We start from the raw sequence: 13,453 nt of genomic DNA, 5'->3' as shown, positions 1-13,453 counted from the left end.
TCCAGTATGAATTTCGGAGATTTGTGATATTTATAAATATTTATTGCGTAAATGATGTAAAGGTATAAATAGAATTCCCAGTTTTACTGCAAATTCCCAGTTCTTTAGAAAAGCGTTTTAACAATATTCGAGGCTGTGTCAGGTGGAAAACACGTCATAGTCAATGTGCACATTTATCTGAATCTGCCGAACCATATTTGTATGAAGACGATACACACAAGCATTCTGGTATGTTTGTATTTTTCATCCTTGGAGGTAAGTGTTTTTAAAACCCTACAATGGCTACAAAATAATTGGGAAAATGGACAGTCGTTTATGATTCTTGTACCTTGTTTACTAGTTTTAGTCCGCAGTGCTATTAAACTTTGGCCTTTTTTTGTTGTTGATTATTTTAGCGTCTCTGCTGAAGTTTGTAGACTACACGCGCATAGGGCGTATCCAATTTCACTCCTGGTATCTATGATGAGTTTATTCTGTGTTGTTTTCATAGAAATATTTTATTATATTTAGCAATGAAATCTACAACAATACTTTGCACAATGATATTATTACAACCGCAAATATTGTCACATTTTCTGACAGCGTTTTAATAAGTAGCCCGTCATGTTTAGTAAGTAAGTAAGTAAGTAAGTAAGTAAGTAAGTAAGTAAGTAAGTAAGTAAGTAAGTAAGTAAGTAAGTAAGTAAGTAAGTAAGTAAGCAAGTAAATAGTTTATTATAGTGTCACTTCAATACTTGATACTATCGTAAAATTCGTCACAGACTCTTTTCTTTAGGAATTATCTTCGTTCTTGACGACAAAGACTGGTTGTAAGAACGAGAGATGGTATATACTTGTATCTTATTGTTTTTTACCTGCACATTGACCTCAAATTCTTAATTGCAACACACATTTATTAAAACCGGACAATAATAGAATTAGTCGGTTAAACAGACATTCTGCCTTAATATTTTATATACATTTAAAGCAATGTATTCATTAGTACCCAAACACACACATATATATATAGATATAGCTGCATATTTGGGTTCAATACATTGGCAAATACATATATATATATATATTTAAGAGAACTCTTTCATAGTGTGCAATTTCATAATGTTTAAGGAGTCATTGTCAGATGCATACACTAGTTGTCTTTCAAAGGACAATGCATATAAGAATTGAATTAATAACTTGATTAAGTTGATTTTGTCGTTTGACATTCAGATTTACGCAATTTCAATTCTTACACTATCTCTCCCTTGAAAAAAACCCTTCATATATGAACTTCTACATTATCCATGGTCTGTTTTCATTTTGCACACATCAAAGCTTCAGTGTTCACATGCACATCAGCTTCAGTTTTCGATGAGTCAATCATCGATGTTGTCGTTGTGTCGGTTCTATTGCATCTTGTCGTGTTAGTTGTCGAAGCCGACGACGGTGATGGTTTGGCTTTTCTGAACAACTGAAGGACTCTTCTGTTACACATGAAGGAAACAAAAATAAAAACTCCTTGCAGAGCGTTAAGCAGTGAGACAACGGAAGAGATAGCGGACGCTGAAAACAGGGTATCGATTATTTGGAAAATCCATGTTATGCCCGTGATTGTGAATAATTTTATGTAAATAGAAAAATGTACACGATTTAACGTTGAACTCTGTTCTTCTCTCTTAATTTTCGGTGTTGAGATTATTTTTACTGACGTCACAATAAAGAAATATATATTTGTCAAACATACTAGCGTTATTGGTATTATAAATGTAACGATAATTGCTGTTGGTCGATTTAAAAAACACATGTGTCCCCCGTATCCGATAGAGTCATCATGTAAAAAAGTCGTTATCATATTAGTTGACACTATTAAAATTGGCAGTCCATAGGAATATAAAACATACGAAACTAAGACTTTATTTTGTCCCGACTGTCCGGAGGAATATAGTAATATCTTACTTCGAAAAACACGAAACATATGGAACGAGCACACACTCAAGCAACCGAATTCTGCTAACCAAAATATATGCATAAAAATACCAATCAATATGCATATCGAATTTGACTGAGTTGCGTATAACCCAAACTGGAACAACAAGTGAGCGAAAAACATGGCAAAAACTAAACACATGTTATTTTTGCCTGGAAGTGATCTTAGAGTACTAAATAAGCAATAGGTAATAAAAGTTAAAAATAGGCATATTAAGGACAAACATGTACAACTCATCATGAGTATACCTAAAAGAGTGATTGCTTGACTTTCGAAATCTGGTTGACTTGGGAAAATGTCTTTAAAATCCTTGAGACAAAGTCTAGCTTTTTTGTCTGACATCAAAATGTATTCATTGTCATAATGCGTCACCGATCCACTGATATTAAGTGTCAATTTTTGATTAGTTTTGTCAATTTGGAATTCACTCTCATCGATTTCTACTTGTTCACAAACTAATAGTTCACTGACCTCAGAATATTTGTACAAATGTGCACTCGCATTAGTACGAACGTTTGAGTAACGACACGTTTCGGCGGATCCCATTCTGTATATTACTCCTGGAAAATTATATAATTTCCCTTCCCTTTTTATATTGAATTTAAATGGTACATTACGGTAAAGTATAGAAAACGTGTTGTGAGTTAGATTTATTAATTTCTTTTCGATATAAGATCTTTCAACAGTCTCGTCAACAAATATATTTTGATCTAATATTATATCAATGCTCGTTCCTTCTATCAGGGTTGTTGAACAGCTGAGATTTACATGCAAAGCAGATAAATCAAGAAGCAAACCTTTTACGTTTAAATATGTTTGCAAAAAAGTTAAAAACGAATTCTCGACCGTATCTAAAAACTGTGTTGTTTTATTAATCGTACTCGTAGCTTTACCTCTCAATTTTAGTGACAATATATATCCAAGATTACTTGTAAACGGTAGTAAAGGAACACAGCCATTGCTCGTCAGGATTCTGCCAGGGTAGCAATGAATATCGCGGCACTCATTCTGAAAAAGAGTTTAATCATCATAGGGAGTAAACATTACAATATTATTATGAACATTTTGTGTACCGTTATTATGTTTTAATGAGAACTCAGAATGTTTTGAATTTGGTTTTTTGTGTGTGTGTTTTATCTGTCGTATTGTAGAACTGTTTTGTTTAATTGACATACATTGTGGTTTTCATCATGGTCATTATCTTAAATTGACAACCAGAAAATTCGCGTTGAGATGACCTCAGATAAGTTGATTAATACATATGTCACTGTGTAATAATGTTTGAAAAATAATCGAATAAAACAAAACCGAATATTTACTTGCCATTCGGAAAAGGAAAAAAAGGCACTGGTTTTGTCTATCATACTTAAACCTCTTATTAGATCTATTTTATGATCTTATTTTTTTACATGCAGATATTTTCTTAAAACGGACTTTGGTTCATTGCATTTATTTACAAATCTAAACAAGTGAGATGATTTTGAGGAAATTGGTTATATAATTTACCTTAAGTTCGTCAAATATCTGTGTTTTGTTACATTCTTTATCCATTTTGTTGTCTTGTAAGTCATCAAATAACCCAAGAGCGAATATTTCCCGAAATGATGTCGGTCCATGTGTCCCTCCTGTGCCTCTAGCACCTGTGCTTGGTTCAATTTGCGTATGGTGTAGCCATTCAAATACTGGGCCAGTTCCGGTGATACATACATGGCAAAAATAATTTTTATATGGGGCAAGAGCCTGTATTGATGGTAGTTCATGACAATTTTTTATGATATTTGATTTTGACTTTGTTTCGTTACATGTTGTATGTAGCACTTTGTTTCGATTTGAAGGATTACACATTCTGCAGAACGGATTTTCACCATTGAACCATATATGAGGCAAATTTAAATTAGCGCACGCAGTTTTGATGTCTGGATCATTATTTATCCAAGTGCCTGTAATATTACATTTGTCATAAATTGAAAGTGTTGAACATTTTGTTCCCTGTTTTTGTGGTTTCATGCTGTAGCTACATTTTCTGTTAATAGCATAAGTTATGTAGTCTTGAAATGACACATGGTAGGTCGGAGAAATAAATTCATCGCAAAATACTGCAATACTCCAATACATAATTGATTTCTGATTTTCATAAGGCAAAATATCTTCATTGCATAGCATACAGAAAACGTTCTTGTAATGCACTGAAAAATTAACCACGCTTATTTCTATCGGCAAACTAGAATATAAACTTCTATCAAGAGTGCTCTGACATAATATGCTAACTTCAATGTTTGAAGTGTTTTTGCATTGGTTATATACAAGAAATCTGTCTCCTGTTGAAGACAACCTAAAATCAGTACATCCTGTTGACCGTTCAAACATTTTGTCAATACAACAAGGTTTTGATTTGAAATAGCAATTATCGTCACAATCACAAGCATTCATACTTTTTTGCGTTGATTGTTTGTCACATAAATAACCAGTTCCCATCATAGCATAAAACTTTCTGTGTACATTGGTGAAATTTAGAGTGTTGAATATTTTTTCTGATTGTTCTTGAGTTTTGATATTCATTATAAATGTCCTACTCTTTTCCTTTTCAAACTCATCTTGAAGATGTATATCGTTGATTATTTTGTCTTTGATAAATCTAATATCAAGAGCCTCGATATGAAACTCAAATTTGAAATATCGTTCATCATTGATTGCGATCATCATCTGGCTTATGTTCATCTTAGCATCCAAATATTTAGAACTTTCAATGGTACTATTACGGTTGCAGAGGTAACAGTAATAATTTTTGAATGGTGTTGTTATACTACTCTTTGGTGTTCGAAGACATGCCTCAAGTAAATCAACGCGATACCTATCCCAGTATCCTGTATCATTACACTCAGATATCAAAGTTGTTGGTTTTGGTGGATTGCACATAAAACAAAATATATTCCTGAAAAATTTATATCGGTTATCGTAGTGATGACAAGCGTATTCTATACTTGAGTCATAGTTTTGCCATGTTTCCGTTATGTTACATTTGTTCACATAACCCGGAGCTTCGTTGACAGTAGAACAATTTCGTGGTTGTCTTACGGAATCACTGACAGCATAGAAAATATTGCACTTTTGTTCTGTTGCAAGACTTATTATTTCTGAGTAGGATGAAACGAAGTTGAAATCGGTAAGTTTCAAGCAGTCTATTTCCAATCTCCAAGGAATTAAGTCTTTAATGCTTTCATTAAAACATTGAGAACAATGTTTATTTCTATATGTCAATCCAGTTTTCCTTGATGTCACAGGTCCATTTTGCAAATGTTCTCCAGGTGAAAATGTTGACTCGCATTGTCTTGTCCTGTAAGACGTCTTACCATTGCACTTTCCTACCATAATAAATAATGGAGCATCTGGTTCATGATAATTTTGTTGTAGGAGCTTTGTCTCAGTACATGACAGATGCAGAGAGAAAAATAAATCTGGACAACAGTCGCCTCTTGTTACACAGTCTAAGTCACATTCACATGGAGGACAAACTCCTAAATTAACTGAAGTATTATATAGAAGTTGATATTCATGGCTTATTTTACTTTGATCACATAATTGTTTTCCACATGCCAAGACATACATATCTAGAACTTTGGAAACGTTGAGTGCATATATTTGATAAAAACTGGCACTTAAGAACAGGTAACATAACCAGGATGATTTCTTTTTCATTATTAGAGATCAGCAATCTAAAATAAAAGCAATGCCATCTTCAATTCAAGTTCACAAGACAACATGTATATTTTTTATTGTAAACATTTTAAACACTCATGTCGATAATTTTCAAAAAACGAGAACATTCTAAGTTCCAAACTCTTTATATTGACTTTTTCTTTACATCATTTTCACCTACTCATAGCAAAGAACAACACATAAAGCTTGTCGAAACACTATATTACTGAATTCAAGCTCAAATTTGTCTGGTAGTAATGTATACAAAGAAAGCACCATATGGATAATAATAGTGACCAATATAAGACTTTTAATTTTCAATTATTACCTGTTTTTGTTTACTAATGTCTACTTAAATAATTATGTTCCTACCTGTAAGTCTTATTTAAAACAAATATGTTCATTGGACGTAAATTTAGTGGTCGTTATATAAAATATTAATGACAACTTTTTTCCTTCCCTTTTTCCTGCATGTTGGAAAAGGAAGGTTTTTTTGGGAAAACATACATTTATGTAAACACATAGATCAACCAAAGCGATGTATGTATTTCTTTGCTAGACAAATTGCTGATATAAAAAAGAAGATGTGGTATGATTTCTTTTCAGTTAAAAACAAAATATATAATGAAACTATGATAGGAGGGCATATTTGCCATGTTTTAAGATCAGGAGTACCTCTTTTATAACTTAAATAATACCCATTCCAATGAAAAATTAGTTACTTTTGCTGTCAGTAATCTTATTTAATTATCGTTTTACTGACACAGCAAACACACAAAAAGCTAAGTCACAAATATTCCGAACGCCGAGGAAAAGTCAAAAAGTCCCTAATCAAATGACAAAATCAAAAGCTCAAATATTTTGTCTTGAAAACGTATAAAACAAGAGTATTTGACACATCATCTCGCTTCAGATTCTATTGTTTTTATATATAGGGTTTTTAAAGTCTTCAACCACTAAACATTTTTAGTTTGCCCTTCCACGAAATATTTATTTAGAATTTTTTTAAATGTTTATGAATTTTCTAAAATTCCACCTGACAACCGATCAGACAATAGTTAACGTTTAAGTTGACTAAATGCAGAAAAGAACATTAACTTATGCTCATTAGCTAGTAGCCTGATATATTTGTCTTTTAAAATACAACTGACATATAAGGATCGTAATGGTGCTATGTGGATAAATTTATCGGTTTTCAAGAGCTAAATTGGCAGAGCGTCAACGGCTTCCATTTCTACGATTGAAAAAATGAACTGGCGTAATGGGGAGATAAATTTGACGAAGTAGAATCCTGACTGTAACAATGTATGCTATTTCAATAACAATAGCCAAATCCTGTCCAGTATACGAATTCATAAGTATGTATCATTCACATAAAAAGAATGTAATTGACTCTCTGCAAATGTTAAACAGATCGTGTAAAATACATATTTTTTTATACTTATCATACTTGCCATATAAGTAATAATGTATGTATAATTTTAAAATGAGTTATAAATAATTATCATGCTGTCATAACTAAGATATTTATAATTAGCTACATTATGTTTGAGTGGATATTTAATAAGCTAACATAATTACTCTTTTACATAAAGGTCAACAGCACTGAACATTCTAAATAAAAGGTTGACTATAGGGATAGTCAAATTATGTCTTTAAGTGTGGGACCCCCAAGATTTTTTTTTATTATATCAAAATGTTCATTAACAAACAAAAAAGTCAGAAATCTTTCGTATTCCAATCAAAGACTCACTAAGTCTCTGAGTGAAAATACAAAGGCCTTAAAGATTATATAATAAACTCCAAATTGATGGACACGATTTTCTTTAAAATTCAAAATATCGGGTAGTGCATTTCAACATTTCCTATAAATAATATAAATTGAGATATTTTGACCTCAGATTATTTATCTATTTCAGTTTTTCAACAAAATATTTAGTGCATTCAAATATTTTTAAAATGTGTAAGACAGATAAAGTTGAGTTGTATGTTAAGCCACAAACAATTTCTGTTGTGATCTTCCCGATGAAAGTGTTTTTTGTTTCTTCCCAAACCATGAATTGATCAAATGACTTACTGTACATTTTTAAATTAATTAAAAGCAATATTACTATGTTTCATCTGTATTACGTGAATATCAGAGTGAGGGAAAAAATGAAAGTTATCAGGCTTATAAATTGACACGTCACAGGCGCGTTTCAACATTATGAAGCTAAAAATGGCGCTGTAATAGGCCACACAAACTACACAATTTCATAATCAAAATAAGATGTTCGATATAGGACTGATTTGATCTTTACTTGTGGGGAGAATCGCTTGCAGAATTATTTTTAACGCTTGGAGATGATGGTACAAAGTGACGGAAATGTTTTTGTTTCATTTGATGTGTTTGGGTTAAACTTTTGATGTTTTGTAAGATCCTTTCCGTTTGGAATTTTGCTTGGAGTTCGTTTTATTTTGTTATTTTCGTTTTATTTTTTATGAACAGCAAACATTCAGAACATGATTGAATATATATTTTGAGTGTGCACGCTTTTAAGTAATAAATATGAAACATAATTTAAATGTTTGATAAAACATAAAAATTAATCAGTCATATTAGGCAAAACAAAGATGAAACGTTCTGAATCCGTTTTTTTTTTCTTTTCTTTTTTACATTTGCTTAAAAAAAAACAACGTTTTTTAGTCAGTTTTCTCATCATTTTTGTCTCATCCTTTTTTAAATGCCAATAAGTCCATAACACTTAATTATCTTATTAGTTGCCTGTTTACTGTGTTTATCTTATATTATGATCAAGTTTGATATTAAATGTTTACGTGACATGTGTCACTAGCGCTTAAAGCCGACAATTATCAAATTACATAAATCATTTAGATTGCAATTTATTGAACTTTATAATTTGACAACTGTTTTTTTCCAGTATGCCTTCTCTACTTGGATGAAATTTCAAAATTGAAAGGGTTTACTATAAATTTTTGGCACAACATCTGCTCAATTTTACATTAAAAGAAATTAACAAAAATAACGGACTACAAGGAAAATTCAAAACGAAAAGTCCCAAATCAAATGACATAATCAAGAGCTTAAAGACACTAAACGAATTGTTAACAAATTGAAAACAACACGTTTAATAATTTCTTGCGTCCGAAGCGCTTTTCTGGATTTATCGTCATCAGGAACGCCCAAAGCCAAACATTTATAGCCCGAAGATGTACATTGTACAAGTACCGAAACCGTTGATGAGCTATATGTCAAAAATACCTAAAATATATAGCCAAATCCATCTAAACCCAACTTTGCCTGAAGGAGTTGAAACCTTAGTTTCTTAATAATTTCAAAATTTATAAACGGACAATTTTAGTAAAGTTTATTAAGTCATGTCGGTACCGAAGTACTGACTACTGAGCTGATGATACCCTCTGTCATATTCCGGACTTGGTACAGGCATTTTCTTATGTAGAAATTGATGGATGAAACCTGGTTTTATAGCTAGCTAAACCTCTGTATGACAGTCGCATAAAATTCCATTATATTGACAACGATGTGTGAACAAAACAATCAGACATAACAGGTAAACATGTCAAAAATAGGGGTACATCAGTCAACATTGTGTTATAATCTTAATCACTATACAAACAAATTGGTCAAGAATGCAAGGCAATAAGGCATATAATAGACACGGCAAATCAGCAAAAACGAAGACCAGGAACACCAGGAATTTACCACAGCACAACAACACAATCACAGGATGTACAAGTACCAAACCACGTCAAATGGACATCACCAAAAATAGATTTTACAGTAAAAGTTATTATTTATAGAGACAAATAAAAAAATACTTTAACACTTTATTATGATAAAAACAATGCCAATACCCAAAATCTATACATCAAGACCATCGTGTATTATTTTGTGAAGTCGATACTGAATATCTTTCAATAAGGTCTTAGTATCTTCCAATGAACGTTTTTAGAAAAAGGATGAGACGTTTTTTGACATACCCCTAGTTCATCAACTTTCTCCTCAGACAGTTTCGATGTTTTCAAAGCTCTTGATTACTGAATTATTGCGAAATGTACATCCCTTTTAATGTGAACTTTGAAATTAAGGTGGCGAAAATGATAATTTCAGAATTAAAATCGTCACATTTGTCATAGATTTTGGTACTGAAATGACCACTTATGTCAATTCTGAGGTATAAGTCTCAAAATGAGGCAGAAAAAGCCTTGTCTGTTGTTTCTTTGATTTTTAGTTCTGCAGGATATATTTTGAACCCAATCGGAAAAGGTTGGATGTTAATGGAAAGAACATCATCAATATAACAGAATGTGACATTAAATGGTATGGCGTCTTTGATCTTCTTGTTTTTAACAAATGTCTAAAGTACATTCGACTCATTAAAATTAAAACTAGGTCGGCAAGGAGACAGTTCGTTACAATATTTTGGAAAAGTCAACCTCTATATTCAATAATAAAAATATAGAAAGAAACTCCAGCCTACTGATCGCTTGTTCCTCTGTGTAGCATGTTTTAATTTTTGGTTCACTAATAACAAAAAAATGCCGTAAGGTCTCCCAAAGTAATAAATTTTAAGTATATGCTATACAATTGAGAAAGGAAATGGGGAATGTGTCAAAGCGACAACAACCCGGCCATAGAGCAGACAACAGCCGAAGGCCACCATTTTTATGATAAAAAGCATTGTGGGCTAAATCCTTATAGGCGAATTTTTCCATTTCACATTGGAAATGAAGTACTGATGAGATTTTCATAGACAAAATGCGCGTCTGGTTCATATAAATAAAAATCAATGCTGATATCTATGATGAGTATTTTACAACCACTGGGAGGATGCCACTTCTGGTGAAGATTTTATTTCCCGAGGGTATCACCAGCCCAGTCGTCAGCAATTTTGTGTTGACATCAATTATCATTGACATGATCATGAATATAAACTGTTTACGAAACTTTAATTTGGTCCTCAATGCTCTTCGACTTCGTACTTTATTTGGCCGTTTTAACATTTTTATTCGAGTGTCATTGATGAGTCTTTTGAATACAAAATGCGAGTCTGGCGCAAATACATAATTTTATCCTGATATCTATATGAATATACAGGGTTTTTTGATAATTATACTAGTTTTAGAGAAAGATCGAGATTTAAAATTATCCAGAAGTCATTTAGACTCCATTAGAATCCACTTTATGGTTAATACCACTTCGCGAGTAAATTTATAGCTACCAAAATAGTACCAGACTTACAATTTGATACGCCAGACGCGCGTTTCGTCTAAATAAGACCCATCAGTAACGCTCAGATCAAAGAATTAAAAAGCAAGACAAGTACTTAGTCGAAGAGCTTTGAGGGTTCAACAGTTTCACAGTATTTATGAGGATCGTCTTTTAACTACGGACAGAATCTTTTTCAATCAAATGGACAATTCTTTCGTCGAACAAGCAGATGTACCTTTTTTGCAAGGAATTTTGTGAAAATTATGGTAGCAATATAAATACGTTTCGTCCTTCGATTTGATGTTCAATGTAATATGTTCATAGAAGACATGAAGGACTTGTGATTCTCATCATTGTCAAATAATATGTTTCATATGTTAGGTTACCTAAGATTTAAATTATTTTTAGAATAGGTGTTCATAATTATTAGAGAAGAGTTATAGATTAAATATGCATCTACGTGAAAAACTAATACGACGGGTTAATGTGGAGGAGGATGTACATACCTTTCCGGAGCATATGAAATAAACCATGGGATCTGTTGAGGTTCGTGCTGCTCATGTGTTTTGCAATTGCGTAACGGTTTTCAGTTTATTATCGAATAATAAATTTGAAATTAAAAATTTTTCTTTGATATCTTTCGCTTCTCTTTGTCTATTGTATCTTATTGTGGTGAAATACGATGTATATAACATGTGTTTATTATTGTTTTGTAAAATTAACTATGTGAAACTTCTAATTTTTAGTTATCTAATCTTTTTATTACAATATAATAATAAAATTAACTATATGATAGTGTCTTTTTAATGAACGGCCATATACCATTTGAAGAGTTGAGAAGTATTAAAAGTAAACTGTAAAAGAGTGTTAATTACCCCGACCATATGAGTATATACCCATATGGTCATGACCATACGTGTATGGTCCGAATACTCATATGGTCCGGAACATACACATTCTTCTTAAAGAGTTAATAGCAATCGAGTATCCGTTTTTTTTTATTAAGAACAGTACGTCAAAGGGATGTTACAGTATTTTGCTGTAAGTTGTACATGTAATCATTTTTAGCATCAACAGAAAAAAAAAGACATGCGGTAAAATTTTACTACTTTTAACCGAATTGAGTTAGCAGGATAGAAAGATGTTTGGAAAAAATAAAATAAAGGACATAAAATATAAAGAAATGATGAAAAAAAGGCAAAAAATAAGGATTACAAATATAATTGGCGATTACATAATTAAAAAATGCAGATTAGTGGACAAACTTCAAAAAGTGGTATAAAGAAATACGGCTAAATTGTTTTTACAAAAAATGAGATCTCTCATCCAGACCCTCTACTATGATAAGTGATTATTCTTTTCAGCAAGTATTTGTTTCAACAGAATACTTAAATTCTTGAGAAAATCTATTCAATTCAACCATTCTTGCATTTTGTATACATTATATGTGTCTATTATTCTTTGAGGTGAAAAATTCATGATGGGTTAAAGTTTGATGTCATAAATTTTCAATTCAAAACATTTTATTTTCTTAATTGATTTAGATACCAACTAATTTCGATTATGTTTATCATTAAAGGATCTAAATAAAAAGGCAAATTGGGAAACATGCCAGATAAACTGTCAGATTAACTGTTATCGTTGATTACTGTAATATTTGTAATTGTAAGGGAAAAAAGGGGAAAAAAACCCATATGTATTTTTAAATTGGTAACTCAGGATTTTACTGTCAATTTTTCAATTAGTTCAATCTCAGAGGAACATAATGGTTACATTTTTAATCAAATACAATCGAAGTAGAAATAGCGATATAAAACGCAATATAAAAAAACAATTTTGACTTTCCTTGAAAGACTATGTAAGATAGTGTTGTACTCCGAGGAATAGGTGTGTCTGGATTAGAAGCCCCAAGAAACGGAGGGGAATTAAAAAAAGATTTTTCTTCTAATTGGCGCAATCGTATGTTTTATTTTTGGCGCAAATGATACCATGTAATTTTAAAACATGTGGCGCAAACGTAGCATTGGAAAAAAAGTTGTGGCGTATTAGGACGCATTTTAAGCGCAAACAGATCTCTCCTATAATAAATAGATGTTGTTGTTTGGAGAGAAATGTTGTTATTATATGTTTTTGACAGATATCCATTATATTGTCGTAGAAACAACTTATAGTTTAAACCATAATCATTCTATGATTGTGACATTATCGAAACAGACTTAAAATGGCATCGGGGTTAGTCTTTCTAAGTCTATGCAGTGTTTTAAAGACTGGTATTTCATCAGTTTTATACTGGTTTTGTCATCGTGATATCGGTTTCTCTTCTTTTCTTAATCATATTTATATGTGTACATACATCATACGTAATGAACAAGTGATCTCAGTAGTTCAACTTCTTTATACTAAGCTGTCAAAATTGAGGTTGTAAGTTCGAACATAATAGTGGCCAGTGCAACCAACTCTAATTCTAGAGATTTGTCAGTTCTTTTTTTTTTGGTCCTGTCGAATTCGGTGCATTCAAGATTTTTTCATCGATAAGACTGACAATCACGAAATAACTA

At 31.8% G+C, this 13,453-nt stretch overlaps 1 protein-coding gene across 1 annotated transcript; it reads right to left on the bottom strand.

Moving 5' to 3' along the window:
* Positions 1-695: 695 nt before the first annotated feature.
* On the bottom strand, positions 696-12,589 carry LOC143078570 (uncharacterized). Its single transcript, XM_076253428.1, has 3 exons — positions 12,529-12,589; positions 3,473-5,673; positions 696-2,974 (listed from the first exon to the last, which is right to left on the bottom strand). The coding sequence occupies exons 1-3, from the start codon at positions 12,587-12,589 to the stop codon at positions 1,295-1,297; spliced, it is 3,942 nt and encodes a 1,313-aa protein (XP_076109543.1). The 3' UTR covers positions 696-1,294.
* Positions 12,590-13,453: the final 864 nt, after the last annotated feature.

Source organism: Mytilus galloprovincialis, chromosome 6, assembly GCF_965363235.1.
Source record: "Mytilus galloprovincialis chromosome 6, xbMytGall1.hap1.1, whole genome shotgun sequence".
Lineage (NCBI taxonomy): Eukaryota > Metazoa > Mollusca > Bivalvia > Mytilida > Mytilidae > Mytilus > Mytilus galloprovincialis.
The sequence above is the reverse complement of the archived record's forward strand: the minus strand, read 5'-3'. Positions and strand labels throughout refer to the sequence as shown.